Here is an 18,074-nt window from a genome sequence, read left to right as displayed (position 1 = left end):
TCATTGTGTGAACATTATGAAAGGTCTGACATCAGATCATGCTGAACTTGTAGACAGCATACCGAACAAGACTGACCTTTACTGTTGAGCTTGCCTAAGAATGATTCCAGTTTATCCAGCTTCAAGTCTGTCTCCAGGTTCAGATCTGGGACGGCCTTGATCTCTGCAAACCGCACACACATATACACACACAGCTGTTAGAGCCATAAATTGACTGTGTTTGAATATAGCACAAAGACTATCTCTGTACAGGCAGGAAGTCTGAGGCCCAATCCCAATGTCCACACTCACAGCTCACCAACTTTGAGGTGGGTTATGCTAGGTTAACAAGGGGATAGGGCCAACCCATTGTCAAATCAACAAGTGCATGAGGGCTCATGTGGCTCTTTTGGCAACTCAATTAGTCCACATTACTGCAGACTCTGCCTGAGAGATAACCTACAGTTCATAGTGAAGGAAGGCACGAAAGGGATATAAAAACATGGATGGAGCTGCTTGTTCAAAGATTGGGATTGGGCCCCTGTTTCTGTTGTTCAGAGGCCAACGTGCCAACAGTGAAGCTGACTTTGAACAATGACTGAGCATGAACAGTTGCATGTTGCATATGTCACAATGAAGTAGAATCCGAAAATGTTTACTCAATCAGTCACAGGCATTCTAACAACACTAAACAGCCGCTAAATATGAATCCTACTAAAATTAAGACCCATGCATCTCGATGGTAAGTTTGTCGTATTGTTTACATTCTATTAGGCTATAATGACCTAATAGATGTCTCACAGCAACACCAGCCACATTAGTGATGATGTTTGTGGTTTTGGTGACGATGATGATGATGATGATTGCATTCAGGGCAACACTAACAAAAAGAAAGGAAAAAGGGAATACACCTTCATAATCAGACATCTCCTCCATGTCTTTTGAAAAAGAAGCAAAGAGAATTAATGACATGGTGTTAGAAAGAGGTGAGTCCCAGAATCATTCCAAAAACTCGAAATGTAGCATCAGTGAGCTCAGAGAGTCTGACATTGTATAACAGAGAAATACACCCAAGTTCAAGAGAACAATTCAGTTAATCAAAGTCATGTCAGCTAAGATTAAATTGGATTGAAGAAGCAGCTCAACACTACAGTCTTAAATAACCCATTTAAAGAACCTGGCCAGCTCAGGTAACAAGGGTGTAATGACAAAAAAGCTAGGAAGAATACAAAAAAGAAACTGACCCTCCTGTGGTTTGGAGATGGCAAGGCTGCTGTTCTTGGGTTTGGAGGTCACTAGGGACTGGAGGGCTGAGGGGGCAGCCAACCCTGTTGTATGAGCAGAGAAAGGTGTGAACATCCATGCTCTATACATGTTATGGCATGAACAGCATTTTTTTTCACTTTAACTTCATAGGTTAAGACAAAAATTGCAATGTTACCAACACATTGGTTCTATAGATGATTGGTGACCCGTTGTTGGCCTCACAAAGAAAACAACAGGTGTGTGTTTTAAAGTCATATTCTAAATAATAAGGAACAATATGCAGCAGTAGTACAGTATATGTGTAGGAAACAATATAACTAGAGCAAACAACTAACTTTAAAAAGGCAGTCAAAGCTAAAGAGACTTTATAGGTGCCTGTGAAGCTGGCTAAGGCTCCATTAGCTATAATCTTGCTAATCTCCCAAAAGACAAATTAAACTTGCCATCAGCTGCCCCCTCTGGTTGAGCCTGAAGCTAATATGGAAGTTTCCGACAAAAAAAGTTCCGTCTCTCAGCAGCCATTCTCTGGAGGAACGCAGAGAGCTAATACTGAACAGCAGACTTAACACTCTAAGGTGATATGAACTGTGCACCCTGTTTGCATAGCAATTCTCAGAGATGGAGAAGGAATGAAGTGAAAATATGTGTGTTCAGTTTCCCTCTGACCTTTCTTCACCATGCGTGCAGCCACAGTGAACTGGGTGGAGTCGTTGGCGGCTCCGTGGCCTTTCATCTTCCAGGCCTCCTCTTGGGCTACTATCAGCAGCTTCCTCTCCTGGATGGACATGTGCGCATCGCTCCCCTGGCTCTCCGTCTCAGAATCAGCTATTCTCTAAGATCAGAGACAGGAGGAGGGAGAGGTTACCGTCAGCTACAATACAAACTTTTAGAATGAATGCTCCTGATTGACAGTTAAAGGAATCATCCACCCGAGGGTAATTTGCTGTAATATATCTTCAGTTTGTGAAGTTCGATGCATTCCAGAAACCCTTTTGTGAGTATATGACGTAACTGTATCCACAATATTTATTTTTGTTCGAATTCTGGAACGACTAAGGTACTTGAGTTGAAATAAATAACTTTCTTATAAGTTTGTTTTCACACTCAACAGAAAATAATACATACTGAAAAACACAATAGAACCATCTTATATCGGCATTGGATGATTGTTAATAAGTGTTTAAATGTTGTATTTGCTTTAACAGCGAGCGATATCCACAAAAGACAAAGTAGCAGAGAGGTTAAAAAGGTTTTAGTGTCACTCATGAGTTAAACAAAAAACACATTTAAGTTAAGAATGAAAAAGAACAAGGGCAGAAAGTATCCTTTAGAGACTTATATTACATTACTCATTAGGTTCACATTTTATTTTTAAAATGTACATGTGTGCAAAGGCTACTACTTGGGAGGGGGAGTTTTAAGAGATTTAATGTATGAGAGCACAGATTTGACAGGGTCACCTTCCGTCTCCAGGGGTGTCTCGCATCCACCTGCATGGGTCTGGGAGATCTGATGGTCTTCACAACCAAAAAGGATGGATGAGGAAGGTAAGAAAGGATGAGGATTTAGAGATAAGGATGAAGAGATGGTCGGAAATGGTCATGCTTTGCACAAGCATTTGATGCTAAAGGGGTTGCCATGCTGACTTCATAGGCGAAGTGACAAAGCGTTGGGACGGGGATAAGTGGCTTGAAAGTGGAGCAGGGTGAGCGTGACTGAATGTAAGGTGCCCAGGTCGGTGAATTGGTTTTTAATGTGAGGGAATTCAGTGTCAATGCCCACACAGGTATGGCTGAACAGCATTTGAGAAACCTTACAGGGAAGATGCATGTCGAAACAATGGGGTTTTGAATTGGTGTGTGGTTTCCAAAGCAAGGGAGGTGGCGACACAATTAATCGGCAAGCAATGCATGCAGCTAGAGATAATGCAGCTTTTTACCTGGCTTGCTGACTCATCAGGGGAAGGAGTATGTAAACGAGGCTCAGGTGGAGGAGAGAAAGTAGAGGCAAAGAGCGGATCCTATAGAGACATAGCCGTGGAAAAAGGTAATAGTATTATACAGATTTTACACATGAAGATACGTTTAGTAGTCAGGGTTAATGCTTGCAAGAACAGTCGTTTAGGTGTACTAACCACTGTCATAGTGATGACATCAGAGTTAAGTTGGCCAGAGCTTGGTGACTACACATTTATTTGCTCTTTATTTTGGTTTCATTAGAGTTCATTTGTTGTTTTTTTAATCTGGAAAAGACTGCTAAATCTTTTGTACTTTATTATTTAAATTAAATTATTTTAAGCACAATGTGTAAACCTATAATATATTATAGATACAACATTATTATAGACAATTTTATAAAGTTATAAGGTTGTTATGGTGGACAAGCAAGCAACTACCTTCTTAAACATTCAGCAGATGCAGGGCAATATTTGTTCTCATTAGTTCATATGTTTTCACCAGACTTGTGCTAATGTGTGCATTTCCTTAGATGCTAAATGCTCCAATATGATCCCAAGGTAATGGCTATCTTTGTCTGTTGTTACAGTACAGCACACAGGGTTAATAATTCCGTGGGTTTGTCAGTACACCTGACCCCTGTCATGAAGAATATTGATAATGCAGCGTGTTCTTTTCACTTAAAAAGGGAAATCTTAAAATGTTATGTCTATCTTAACATTGCAATCAGCCTAGAAATCATCCATAATATTAGAATGTAAACGCTTCTTTACAGCATTACATTTCTTATATCCACAGAAATATTACAGAGGAAATGACCCCAGTATAGCCTTGAGCATCAGGCATGGAGAGGAAACGGGAGCGCAGAAGTGTGGCAAGCCGTTTGAATTTAACTTCAACAACAGTTCTGGCCTTGACTATCAGAAAGAGATTATAGTCCCTCTCCAGGCATCATTCAAAGGTAACATTTCCAGAACATATCTCGAGAAGAAAAGTTAGGAAGATTAGGACAAACACCATTTAAGCAGGCACAAAGACAAAACATCCACAGTGTGAGACTGACAGTCATTATTCTGAAACCCGAGCTTGCATGAATTAAAGAAGCACACCAACCAGTTACACACCTGCACCCTGATCCTAAAGGGAAACACCATCACAAGGTACCACTACCAATTTCACCACATGTTTGCCACACTCTGGATGTATTTATCAAGAGCAGGAAGTGTAAAGCTGTGACTAACCCAATCCGATAGAAAAGCACTTGATAAATAGCACCGCAGTGTGTTCAGTGTGTTTTCGGCCTTGCACACTGGCCTTACCCAGAGCTGGTCGGACACAGCAAACTCATCGATCATCATCAGTTCTTCATCGTCCTACACAAGAAGTCGCAGGAGAGAAAAGGATGTTGCTAAAGGGTCTGTTTTCCGGGAAAATAATTTCACGGCCAAATCACAAGATCAACTCCCATATAAAACATTTTGGATACACCGATTGGAATTTCTAATCTGTTAGTTTCCTTTTTGAGGCCCTTTAACAAGTGTACTTTGGTGGAACGCACCAAGACTACGGAATTTATGGTGTAACGAGATTGGCAATTCCACCCAAAAACATGTTCTTTTTGGAACAATGGGAGTCTTTATTTGCTCAGTTGGCATTCGTTTTGTATCTTCCTTATCTTAAACCTGGCTCTTCTTTGATCTGAAGGAGGAAATTGATTGAATTGTGTTCACTGGCCCTGATGAGTGGGAGGATGAAAACAAGATGAACAATACTAACTGTCCTTTCCCTTGACCTCTACTTCACAATCATTTATGGTCCCGATTTGATGAAAACATCATGCTCTTTGTAGAAAACATCAGAAATTGGCTGCTCAAAAAAGTCAAAAACAGTTGAATCTGACCTTAGATGAACGGACAACCTCAAATCTGAATGTTATTCGGCTGAACAAACCCTGATAAGCAGCTGGAAACAAAAACAGCAGCTGATGTGGATGGTAGCAGTTTGAATATGTCTAAACAGAGAGGTACATGTACCGTCCCACCCTAACCCTTCCTTCAAAAACAATCAAAGGATGCCAACACAGAAAAATACTTCACATGCAGAGGATGAAATAAAGTTTATTAAGGTAAAGGACATGCAAACAGAGACAGAGGAAACCGAAGAATGAAAGGTTACATGCAGATCAGTGGAAAGCAAGGTTAAGCAAGGTTAAAGCCAGGCAAGATGGAGAAACAGAGGCTACATATTATTAAAAGCTACATACAGTATTAAAAGCACACACAAAGTATTTAACTTTTCTATTTGTATCTCAATGTGTTTGGAATTTGGGCAAAATTAGGCTTTCAAATTCATCCTAATGTACTCTGCTCTTGATAATTGCAAATTACAAGTGTAACAAATAAACAATGTATTCTGCCATATGGACGATTATGGCTGCAATCATTTAAATGGAACAAATTGATACAAATGTGATATGTTCCATTTTTGCCTAGTTTTAAATAACTGTTTTTATTTTATGATCATGGTTGAAAATATGCAAATACTTCAGAAATTAAAATTACAATGAATCTCAACATTGCATGATAATTGCAATGCTATTTAATTAAATAAAAAAGGGACATTTTTTTATATACATGCAATATACAGCCTCAACTCGGCTTTTGAATTGAAATGATGCCTTTAGGATGATCATAATCTGCCAATTTGAAGTTTAAATCCATATCACATTGATGTGAATATTAGAGGGCACACTAAAGGGGAACACCAACATTTTTTCAAAGAGTTTAATGATAGTTAAATGTGTATTATCATTCATGCAAAAAATAAAAAGCACCTTTCAAATAAAAATAAATGATTTCATTTGAATATACAAAATGAAATATAATACACTAAAATATCCATTGAATACAAACAGCATGAAATAAGAAATAATGTGCGACTGATCCAGATACAACAGTATCTATTTAACTCCCATGACTGAAATTCATGCAATTTAAGTCTTGTTACAGTCCAAGCAGAAAAACAAGAGACAGAATAGAGGAAAGAGAGAAAGATCAGAAGAAAGACATGGACAATACACAACCTCTCTGTTTGAAGACATCCAAAATGATTACCATGTGCCCTTTAAGGATTCTACTGAACTGATTGTCTAATGGTTGTCCTCCTTCTGACAAACTATTTCCGATCAACAGCCAGACTTCAGAGACTGATACAGGAAATGCTTTCTGTGATAATACAACACTGGATCAAATCTAATTACTGCAGCCTCACTGGCATGTCACTGCGCTGCATTAGTGCTGCATTCAAGTGTCATAGAGTGCTGGAGTGTCTGTTAAAAGCTGTTCCCAGCAAGAGTTATTGTGTTTGAAATGTGTACTTGCTCCTGAAATGTTCAACGTAATTTAAACAAGACAGTTTGCCATCTTTTCTACACATTTGGAGTATAGTCATGATGTAACAGACAAGACATAATAGCCGCAGTCTGTCTGTCTGTTAGTCTCAGTGAGTGTGCAGGTCAGGTGGTTACCTTCTTGTAGCTCTGCTCCTCCTCCCAGAGCTGAGCCTGCTGTTCGCCCACGTCGCCCTTCATCACATCCTGCTTCCTATTGATCCTGTTCCTCCAGTCATCCGCGCCACTCTTCTTCAACAAGGCCACTCTGAGATGGAGAGAAAGCAGAAGGAGAGATAGTTACAATAACGTTTACACTAGGGGAGAAATTACGGTACACATTTTAAGAATATGCTTAAGAAGGAAGTGTTTTGACCAGACTGACAAAAGAAAAAACAATATTTAAAAAAAACAAATCACAATAATACAAATAGTAATGAGGTCAATGAAGCTGTTCAACCAGCTGGAACACAGAGACCTTACTCATCTAACGCTTAACAAATAATGATATACCAAAACTATTCCTATTAGCAGCTTGTATTTAATAGGACTAATGACAAATAAGGAAAAAATGCACACAGAGATTCTTAAGTAAAAACACAATATAATATGTATGTATGATATGCAAGACTTCGCTTGCTAAAAACTCAGTTTACTGTAGCTGCCTCTCAGCTTTTAACTCAACCTGTCACAACAACAAAAAGGGATGCTGCCTTGTGCCGTTTAGTCTCATCTGCAGGACTGTTTGCCTCTGCTTAGTTTTTGCTGTCTTCCATGCAGACAGCATATCATTTAGCAACCACGGTTAGAAATAAGGTTAAGTTCTGGGTAAACACACTGGTGACAGTTTAAGTACAATAAGACATACAGATCACTTAGAGATGCCAGTCAGTGTAACTGCTGGAAGAGTATTTGGCAGGGTTAGATTTAAACAGTTAAAATGAAACAAAAGGTGCTTGGATTCATTTTAGCTAAAGTAAATATAGGAGACACATATTGGAAAACCGTTCTATGATAAATACTAATTTTAGATTTAGAATTTGAACATTAAGAAAACTGGGTTACTTATAAAGCATATTGAACGTTTTTGGGTGACAAACTTAACATCTGCTTCACATCTGACTGACAAGCAAGAAATAAGAGAAACAAGTTCAAACAAAGAACAAGAAAAAAATGTCACAAATACACATTTAGAACAATTATACGAAAGAAAAGTATAATCCTTTTTTAGTAAAAGGCCTGGCTGAATCGTGTAGGTAAGTTTAAAGGTAATGTTCATAGATTCGAACACTTCAAGCACCTCTTAGCATTACCATTACCATTAGCTCAGCGCATACCAACTAAGAATGTGTTGGTGAGTATACCATGAAGTGCTTTAAAAATCAGTTAAAGACACTGCCTGATGTACAGTAAAAGTGTGAATTAGTCTCTCAGAGGAAGAAATGATCGGAGTTTAGCAATATTTTGAGCTTGAAGTATGGAGTCAAGAACAGAGGCTTAATTATTGAGCTCTCATCTCTGAGTATGGTGCAGATGAGACCCATAATGGAGGGGTCAGACTGCTGGCGGTGCCCTCTGCCCCTCTAACAACCACCCCTCTGTGACCCAGTGTGTGGACGTCCTGTCCCGCCCCGGGGCTCTACAAGAACGGCAAAAAACAGGATGAAAGTAACTCTGAATACATGCGTCCAGCTGTATCTAGGATACAGATCCTGCCTCCTGTAAAATCCTTTGAAAATGGGCAGGACTGAAAGACTGACATGGTGATGGAGTGAGACAAAGTACAACAAACACACTGGAACAAGCACAGCCTTTACCACCAGTCTACATGTACTTCTATTATGTCATTGATCAATTTGGAGCGCAACGGCTGCATGGTGTCAAACCAAGAGGACTAGTCTGTGTGACATAACTAGATTTATGTAACTATTTCATCCAATACAGATGTCAGTTGAAAGTCAAATGGACATGATGAACAAGTGCGCTTAATGCACTACAATGATTTAACGTTACAAAGGATAAAAAACAAATAATGAAAATGAACCCTCTTTTGTCTAAATGTCATCCTTTACTGAACTACTGACCCAAAAGGAGTGTTAGCACATGACATACAAGAAGTAAAACAGCATTTTAGACGCCTAAAGGAAGAAAAACAATAACTCAATCAAAGCCTTAAATCCGGCACAGCACCACACACCAGGCTCACCTCTCTTTGATGGACATTTGTCTGGCCATCATCATGTTGCTCAGTTCATCTCCCTCGTCAGGCTGATACAGATCGTCTGTGTGTGTGTCTGGAAGCTGATACAGATTCCTGGGCGAGCCAGATGCTGCTCTGGATGTTACCACTGCAGACTCCGGCAGATCTGTGAGCAGACAAGCACGCACATGATGGATTTAAAATCAATACATGGACATCCACTACATAAAGATGAGCGGCTGCCCATAGAGGAATGGATTTTAAATGGCACTTTACTGCTCGTATCAGACTCCATGATATTTCCTATTTAGGATACACGCCCCTTAATTACACAAAGTTGAATGACTATAAGGTTTTGTATAAAAGAGTACAGTCATGGCTCTTAAAGTGCAAGCTAAGCAGCACAAAACAGCGTGGGAGCAAACATCTTTCATGCTTACCAAGAGGCTCTTGTCTGCCTGTGAGAAGCAGCGCAGACACTCACAGCTTTTACCCCCCTGCCACAGCTGTAATCAAATAACCCACGCTGTTTTGTAGTAACACTGAAGCTCTCTAGCAAAAGTACTGCCATTTGTCTGTGTGTGCTTCCATACTTTTCCATCACGATACAACAATTGTCTGACTGATGTTTGTGCTCTCTGAAAATATGTATTCTGATACAGAGAGAATCAAAGTGTTTGGCTCCAAGTGTCTGCTGCTCAGACATGGAGGAAGCCTGCAAACCACCATCTGAATTAACATTGTCACGGTCACAGGAAATGTGGTTGACTGAGGAATAGTTGTTGACTGTGGCCTGCAATTGACACCGGTGTTTATTTAGTCTCACAGTTTGTTCTTTAAATATTTTAAATTCACTTCAGCATCACTTTCATTTCTTAGATTATAATCTATTAGACCCACACTAATTTTACAAGGATTCCTTTTCCACTTAGCTAACATGACAACAACATATTGATCAGTAAAACATGCTGGTATTTAGCAGGAATAATGGTAATCATGCTCACAAAGTCATGTGTTAGCATGAGAACATTTGTTTATTATTAAAACAAATTGAAAATGATATTATATTTATTGTATTCTTGGGAATTGGCTCATTACATATTAATAGCCAACTTCCTTTAGCTGACAAGTTGTTGTTTTTTTTTTCAACCTTTTTTTTATGTTATACAAAATAAATATCAAGAAGGTATGGCCGGATCCTGGTCTTCTGTTCTTACCTCTACTGACGGCCCTGCTCCTCCGACTCTCTGGGTAGTGTTCTTCCTCCCTCAGATACTCCTCCTGCCTCTCCTGGAGCATGTAACTCTCTGAGCTCTGCACGTCCCCCCACCCTCCGGCAGGCCACTGCTCCTCCCCCTTCTCCACCACCACCTCCTCCCTCCTCTCTCTGCCACTCTGAGGCTGGGGCAGAGCGGCCTGCCTGACCACTCCCTCAGGAGAGGGTAGTTTCCTCTTCCCTCCTCCAAGATAAGTGCCAGCTTCTCCCTGGGGGACGTTTTGGTACCTCTGGTGGTCCGTGACTTCCTGGGACCTCCATGAGGGTGCATCTGGGTTGTGAGGGGGCAGGGACCGGTCAGAGCTGGGAGGGAGGGGTTCAACCCGGGCTGCTGCTCTGGTTATGTGGATGTCTCCGGCATGGTCAGTGGAGACTGTGCCTTCTCTCAGAGCAGAGGAGGAGGATGAAGTAGGGAGCCGAGAGCCTGTTCCGTTATGAAGCTGGAGGAAGCAAGAGACACAAGCAAAGAAAAAAGTTGGTCCATTTGCGATACAGAAAACATTTCAGGAAAACTGCACACACACACTCAACACTGAGAGAATCATGCTGACTAATCAGCGCCTGCTTGACTCACTGCACTTCCTGAGCATCAAAGGGCAGCCTATCTCTCCAGTCAATTGCAGCCCACATCACAAAGCCATGCCAGCATACTCCCTCACTCACAATGCTGTGGCCAAAATACACACTTTCCAAATTCATAACTTCAGTTAAAGAACTAACCAGACATTGTTGATGAGTAATAAATGAGAAGCAGCAGTAAACATCCAGGAAAACCATCTTGCAAAACAGAATCCTTAAATGTCTTAATCTTCTGCTTCGATTAGCTCTCCCACGCTTTCCCTCTCAGAAAGAGTTGCCAGTTCTGAACGAGCTGATGAAAAATAGCTGCTTTCAGTCCATGTGTTGGCGAACAAGAGTATAAGTGCTTTTGTTCCCCTCTCCTCCGACACAGAGACATCATGTCATCAGCAGCATCACCCATCACACCCTCCACAGTGACACAGCATGATGATGAGAACTGAGTCAGAAGCCGGGCAATGCTCGTTACATTCATAGTGAAATCACACAACATGGATATAGGATGCCAAACAGCACGTGTTCACAGAAATGTACGGCCATTTCTGAGAAGAGTGCCCCAGCTCTATCACTTCCATTGTCTCAGGCAAATGCATGGTGACTGTTCAGAGGAACCTTACTTGTAGGAGCTCTACTGGGCTGTCAGATAACTGCTGTTCATCAAGGGAGTCTATGTCTGAAGGCTCCTGGAGCAGAAACACGCACAGGCTACAATGCTTGGTTCATGTATTCTCTATTTCTTAGACAGGTTTTACCATAATTAATTGCAAAATATATGGGGAAGGGGCCACTGTTTTATTTGGCCAGTTTTCTACTTATATGATGGTCAATAGTCCTAATATCACATATTTCTTTTTCGAGGTAGTCTTATTCTGTTTTTACCTGCTGTAGTTGTTTCCAAGTAAACGTGTGTTAGGGGAGTTTATTTACAAATCTAGAATAAAGAGTGTCATATGTTATCTTAAGCCAATAGGCATGAATATTTTTTTACACAGTATTTCCTTTAAATAATTAACACTTGGAGATAATCGTTGTCGGTTTTCTTTCTGAGAGAAAATTGTTGTCGCCCCATCACTTTCTTAAAACCACAAAACAATTTTTTTATTTTAGTATGGACAAACAGTGAAGTTATTCCTTTAAAAGATATTTCCAAATACAATATAACATGATTCATAAAGCCAAATAATAAGGCAATGTGTGTGTTAGAATACTTATGTTGTCCTAAATGAATATGTTCATAACAATAATGGTTAACAGTAATAGTAACTTCAGTAGAAAGTGAAACTAAAAAGTATGGGGAGAAAAGTAAGTATTATCCTGTAGTTCGCCTACCTGCTCCATATCTCCCAGGGTGATGGGTTGTGTCTGGTAGCGAGCGTTGGCCCTGCGATTGCGTGTGTCCCCTCTGATGCGGGTCACCCTGATGGGAGGCTGAGACAGTCTGTTGAACAGTGCCATCTTTTCTGCCAGGCTGAGGGTGCAGAGGTCAGGCTCGTCCTGACCCTGACTCTGGCCCGTTCCCTCCACTGTGGACACTGGCTTTGAAGCCTGGACCTCCTGCATCTCCTGCACCTGCCGGGCCTCCCGTGCCTGCTCCCGTGCCTGCTCCCGGGCCGTGTTGCTCTGCTGCATGGATGCCTGCAGGCTAAGGGTGGGGGGACATCCCAGAGACAAAGAGGTAGGAGAAAGGGAGACTTCTGGTAAGCATTGGAAGGAGCTCATGTAGCTAGCAGCATGCTACATTGCAGGCAACATTGTGGAGCTTTAAGAGTTTAAAAACGGTTGTTACACAGGAGTGAGTCATGCCCACCACAAACAAAACTGTGATATTCAGTAAACTCATAATAATAGTAACAATTAAATCATGTAGTTTCCTCCAATCACACAGGAGGGCACAACTCAAAAAGCCAACCATTTACATCCTGTGGAGTAAAACCCACTCTGAAAAAGAACACTATGCCGTGGTGTATGAGCAGCATTCAGTAAAGATCAATCATGTTAGTCACACACTGTAAGTTGGTGGGAGCATTCGTGGCCGTGCCCTTGTACCTGTATGGTGGGACAGTGCTGCAAACTAGGGTGGGGCTAGGGACGCGTGCCACAGCAGTGTGTACAGTCACCGTGTGTGGCACGTGAGTGGGGACGCTACAGTAGTGAAGGACAGGGACAAAGTCACAGAGTGGACAGAGAACACACAGGGAATGAACCAGATGAATTCCAAGCTAAATGGTTCATTCAAACTAAGGGAAAGGAATATAAAGATGGTTGAGGTTCAGAAAGATGGCTGCAGGCTTAAACCACAGTGTCATTTCAGAATGTGTGAAGACTTTCGAATAAAATGTTTAATCAAGTCCAGAGCAGAACATTTGATGATGTTGCTGCATCATAATGCTTGTGGTTGTTTAAAGTATTTATAGGCTTACGTGGCGGCGATGACAACTTCCTCAGTGGTGACAGGCTGCGTTCTGGATCGATCTTGTGTCCGTCTTAGTCTCCTGTCCACCGCTGCATTCCTGGATCGATGCTTAGGAGCTCCGCCATCAATGCTCTTCTCGAGTTCCTGTATGGAAACGTTGGGGATAAATCAAAGAAATATTTCATTAAACAGTGACAATGGGTTTGACAAATAAATTAGCTACCAAAGTATATCAAACTTACATTATAGTGATTGAAGACAGATGAAGTGCATGAGGATCATAACTACTATCAAAGCTGTTAATAGGTCATTCATGTATCTTATACTGACCTCAGCTTAAGAAAAAAGAGACTAGGAAGGCAAGTCTGAGGTCAGTATGTAACACAAAGTCTTATGAAAGTCTTTATCTTCAAATCCTTACAGTAGTAGTAGAACAGAAAATAAAATCAGGACAGTGTCAATGTATGCATGTCCATGATTGCAAGCAGATTTCTCTATGCTTGGTGTCTAAAAACAACATGTAGGCTATAGATAGGGTTACTGTAGGTGATAGTTGAAGCTCACCCTGAAGAGAGAGCGCTTGGCTGCTACACTCAGCTTGGCCCGCTCATCTAGCTTCTCATCCTCAGCTGCAGGGAAAGAAACAGAGAGAGACACATTCAAAAGTCAACCTGCTGTTTTCAACCTATTCATGGTGCTTACATTACGTGGCTAATGCTATGGCTTGTGAGAGTTGTCATTTCAGCTCTAGTCTAAGGAACCATTGTATTAAAGACTCCTAAGAATTTTGAGGGGGACAATCTACAACCATGGTCATTGTAAACTATATTTACTATGCGGGAATGCAAAGCTTGACTTGCTTAGAGGCAGTCACTAAGGGGGGCGCAGCCTAGTGAGCAGTCGATTATTTGTCCACATGCTACAAATCACATTATGGGAAAAACTGATCTTCAAGAAACTCAAAGGTGAAAATTCATCAATCGCATTACATTTAAATTGTTTCTTAGAGTTTAAATTGAAGCACCGTCTCTCTTATACTGAACAGCAATTTCACTGTTGAGGTGAAACTTCCACCAGGGTTTAACTAAATATTCAATCTATTCTGAGGAACCAATACTTTTATTTCTAAACACCACATTTTTTCTATGATATGTTCTTCAGATCCACCAATCACCGTTATTATGTTTACCTTCATGACTACACAGCACCATCTGGTTTTAAAGATAGGAGCAAAGACTAACCCGCAAACGTGCGACTGGTGTCATCGAGGAGACTATGCAGAGCTAGACCACACACACACACACACACACACACACACACACACACACACACACACACACACACACACACACACACACACACACACACACACACACACACACACACACACACACACACACACACACACACACACCACACACACACACACACACACACACACACACACACACACACACACACACACACACCACACACACACACACACACACACACACACACACACACACACACACACACACACCACACACACACACACACACACACACACACACACACACACACACACACACACAATTCTCCTCAGTGAAAAAAGCATCCCAGCTGAATATGTGCTTATAAGAAGCAGATGAGCTGTGTCTGCCCTCAGTGGAGCTGCTGTGCTATTATGCTACTGTGAGCACGAGTAATGACTCTATAAAATCCACTTGGAAATATTCCGCTTTTATGGTACAAAAGGACATTCACTTCATTTGGTCTCCATTTGTCTATTCTTAAAGCTATAATATCAAGGCACTGGAAAATCACATTTTGTTCATTTGTGTCCTGCGGCAACTGTGAAGCCTACGGTAATCATGCTGTTTTCATTGGGAACAGTATACGTGGACTAGATATTGTTTTGTAAAGTTAAGTATTGACCACAGAAGGCAAGTAAAGTCATGCACATTAATGTACACATCCTAGCCAATATAAGTGAAATCGATATTGAATACGTGGGACTTATTGAATGCTATTAAATCACCATGATCTCATCAAATAACCTATCCTAAGACAAAATAAATTCAATAAACCTGGACAGATATGGTGGTATCTGCTAAATATACACCCCTCCAGTCAGTTTTAAACGTTTTAAATCACCTAAATATAGTGTTACCGTTTGCCTTGGGACCTCATATGTCGAAAAAACATCATAAACTAGACCCGATCCCAATTGATTTATAAGCCAAAAACAAAACTGCATTACTTTTATAGCTGTGAATGCAACATTAAACATTATGCAGCTAATAGTCCCAACTAACTAATCTAATTTGTCAAACAGATAGTCTAGTCATGCTGTTAATTCCACTAAAGCTAGCCATGCTTAATCAATTACCTCCTCAACACTTGTGTGCAGAGGCTACAGCAGTTCATGAGCTTTACACTATACAGTACATGCGTTTGTAGAAATATGTTGAGCAATTTATATTGTTACAAGTCTATAACTGTGTATGTCAAAACATTTAGACACACTAACAATGTACGATAGAACATGTGCATAATCTGTCAACCTACTGTTACAGTAATGTTCTGAATATCTTTAAATTAAGGGGGAAAAGGACTTACCTTCAATGGGAGGAAGATCTGAACTCACACAGGACCTTCAAAAAAGGTACACAAAGAAAAGGACAATCAGCAAAAGCGAGTAGCATCCATGCTACAATGCATAACTCAGTATTACGAAAGGGTGGTGAGTGGTTAGCGACAGGAAGAGAAAGCTGGTCAAGAGGAGGTAAGTAGACGAAATAAGAAGCAGTTGTTTCTTGTAAGCTGGAAATGTGACAGCGAGTGTTAGGGGTAGGAAATGCAAAAGGGGAAACAGAGTTTAGTAAAGCAGACTAAGCTGGAGATTTAGACTGCATTACAAAAGTCTGTGCGGTTCCATGGTCTCAGGGAGTGATTACCAACAAAAGGCCAATTCATGATTTCTTGGTATAGTCACATGTAATGACCACTGCCAAGGTCCAATCACAGGGACCTTCAGCCTTTAAGCTTCCCTGTTAGCTAATGTTGTTAGAGGGGTACAATCACAAAGAAAGTGATCGTGTACACAGCATGTGTGCTTGTGTAAACTGGATTTAAAGCAACATTATTCCGATCAAATATTTTAAAAAAATGTTTTACATGCATGATCATACTGATATTTCCCAGCATTCATCACTCTCAGCCATGCACTCTGGAGTCCAGAGCAGTACCTATCAGTGTCCTGGCGTTCAGCAGAAGTGATGGGCTGCGTCCTAAACCTCTCTGAGGTCTTTCTACTCTCCCCGGGATTGATATACTGCCGGGGCCTGCGCTCCCTGCCCCTCTCACCTCTCCATGGGGCCCCGTGGCCTGTGAGTGCACTGTCCCCTTCAACCTCACTGGAGGGGCTACCCAAGGAGAGGGACAAACAGATACAGTACCAAAAGGAAAAAGAAAATACAGCATAGTGAGGGAGAGATAGAGCGGGACTGGGCGCAAATATGGAGATATTAAAAAGCAGAGGTATAAGTTTAAATATTCATCACACCCCTGTATTTTAAATCAAAGATGTGAACAAGACCATGCAGATGTAATAGTGGTTATGGCGTGCATACGTTCATTGGCCCCAGGTGGTAACCACACAAGTGACAATAAATAAAGAACAAATAACATCCATCATATGAAGCTTAGTGTTAGGCGATTAAAAAATGAATGACATGTCTACAGATTAGAAACTCGTTTGATGATGAATTCACTCCAGCATTAGTTGCTTGTTAGTCATTCAGAAGCCAGCCGATGTTGGTTAACAAGCATCTGTGTGAGTTTTAGAGAAGCCAGCCAGCGAGTAGCCACTTTACTTTGACACCTACAGCTTATTTCTGCGGCTGGTTGGAGGGGTGGTGGTGTTCTCAATGTAGGAATGTCTGAGCTGGGCCACAGACACTCGGCTGTCCCGGTGACCCTCTTGGTTACTGGAACCATCCCCCTCCCTAACCTCAGGGGGGTTGCGATGCTGCTGGTTCCTCAGAGTGATACCTCTGGAAACCCCAGCATCTGACATCGAGCGGCTGGAGGGGGGGCTTCCTGGGTCTGTATGTGCTGCTCTTGGCTGGATCTGGGTGGTCGCTACCCCTTTCTGAATATCAACGGCATTGTCCCGCTCTCTATGCCTTCTCTCTGAGGCTTGCAGATGTGAAGTGTGTTCTGTTTCGGCCCTGGTTCTGTGTCTTCCTCTTGTAGGATCCTCTGCCTCAGCCTTCCTTGCCTGGTTAAGACTCTGTGCCCTGGACATCCCTATCTCTTCTTCCCACCTTCCTCTCCGGGGGTCCTCAGTGCTCCTCTCCCTGCGGCGGATGTCCGAGGGCAGCACTGCTTTCCGGCTCCTCAGAAGACCCTCCGTCTCTTCCTCCTGGGGCAGTTGTTGCTGATCCTGCCCTGCTGTGGGACCAGAAGCCATGGACAGGTAACTGTGGTTACCGCCAACTTCCTGTCCTCCTGGTGGCCCAGGTCGGGCGAGCTGAGCCCGGGGTTGATGGTGGGGATGGGAGTACATTTGCGGGGGGTCTGTATTGGAGCGTGTAGATGTTTGGGTCTGGTGTCTGCGGTGCACTGGAGCTTCTGTAACGTTTCCAGGCTCTGGGCTCCTCTGACGGTCCTCCCTGGCAATCCTCTCCCTAACTCTGATTCTTTAGGGGGGAAAAAAAGGCTGGTTATTTGCATCTACACAAAAAGACACATTTCATTTTCCCATTGTTATATTATCTGTTTAGGATAGTTATAGGCCTGATGGTCAAACGGTTTGCAACAGAGCACACATTTGTATTTGTTATTCTTTTCATTAAAAACTTCTATTAAGGATAGTCATGGGTTAGCCAACTGATACTTACGAAAAGTCATGCCCAAAAAAAGCTATAGCAATTCCTTTTACACCAACCCTAACCGACACTGACTAACTTGCCCCCAAACCCATAATGTAGGGTCATTTCTGATACTTCAACATCACAACCCTATGTTATATC

General features: G+C 41.7%; 1 protein-coding gene across 17 annotated transcripts in view; it reads right to left on the bottom strand.

Moving 5' to 3' along the window:
* svila (supervillin a) overlaps positions 1 to 18,074 on the bottom strand; it is a 74,610-nt gene that overhangs the window by 10,002 nt on the left and 46,534 nt on the right. For 7 of the 17 annotated variants that reach the window (XM_034234466.1, XM_034234439.1, XM_034234476.1 and 4 more), the window contains 16 exons: positions 16,926 to 17,741; positions 16,287 to 16,463; positions 15,658 to 15,692; positions 13,621 to 13,685; positions 13,064 to 13,200; positions 12,690 to 12,785; positions 11,973 to 12,285; positions 10,006 to 10,504; positions 8,795 to 8,954; positions 6,727 to 6,856; positions 4,520 to 4,573; positions 3,185 to 3,265; positions 1,912 to 2,077; positions 1,224 to 1,307; positions 891 to 917; positions 77 to 163 (listed from right to left, as the gene is read on the bottom strand). In XM_034234466.1, coding sequence (XP_034090357.1) covers positions 77 to 163; positions 891 to 917; positions 1,224 to 1,307; positions 1,912 to 2,077; positions 3,185 to 3,265; positions 4,520 to 4,573; positions 6,727 to 6,856; positions 8,795 to 8,954; positions 10,006 to 10,504; positions 11,973 to 12,285; positions 12,690 to 12,785; positions 13,064 to 13,200; positions 13,621 to 13,685; positions 15,658 to 15,692; positions 16,287 to 16,463; positions 16,926 to 17,741 — 2,927 coding nt within the window. The remainder of the gene's footprint in view (positions 1 to 76; positions 164 to 890; positions 918 to 1,223; positions 1,308 to 1,911; positions 2,078 to 3,184; positions 3,266 to 4,519; positions 4,574 to 6,726; positions 6,857 to 8,794; positions 8,955 to 10,005; positions 10,505 to 11,972; positions 12,286 to 12,689; positions 12,786 to 13,063; positions 13,201 to 13,620; positions 13,686 to 15,657; positions 15,693 to 16,286; positions 16,464 to 16,925; positions 17,742 to 18,074) is intronic. The other 10 variants (XM_034234422.1, XM_034234430.1, XM_034234528.1 and 7 more) reach the window with 8 other exon arrangements.

Source organism: Gymnodraco acuticeps, unplaced genomic scaffold, assembly GCF_902827175.1.
Source record: "Gymnodraco acuticeps unplaced genomic scaffold, fGymAcu1.1, whole genome shotgun sequence".
Classification (NCBI taxonomy): Eukaryota; Metazoa; Chordata; class Actinopteri; order Perciformes; family Bathydraconidae; genus Gymnodraco; species Gymnodraco acuticeps.
The sequence above is the reverse complement of the archived record's forward strand: the minus strand, read 5'-3'. Positions and strand labels throughout refer to the sequence as shown.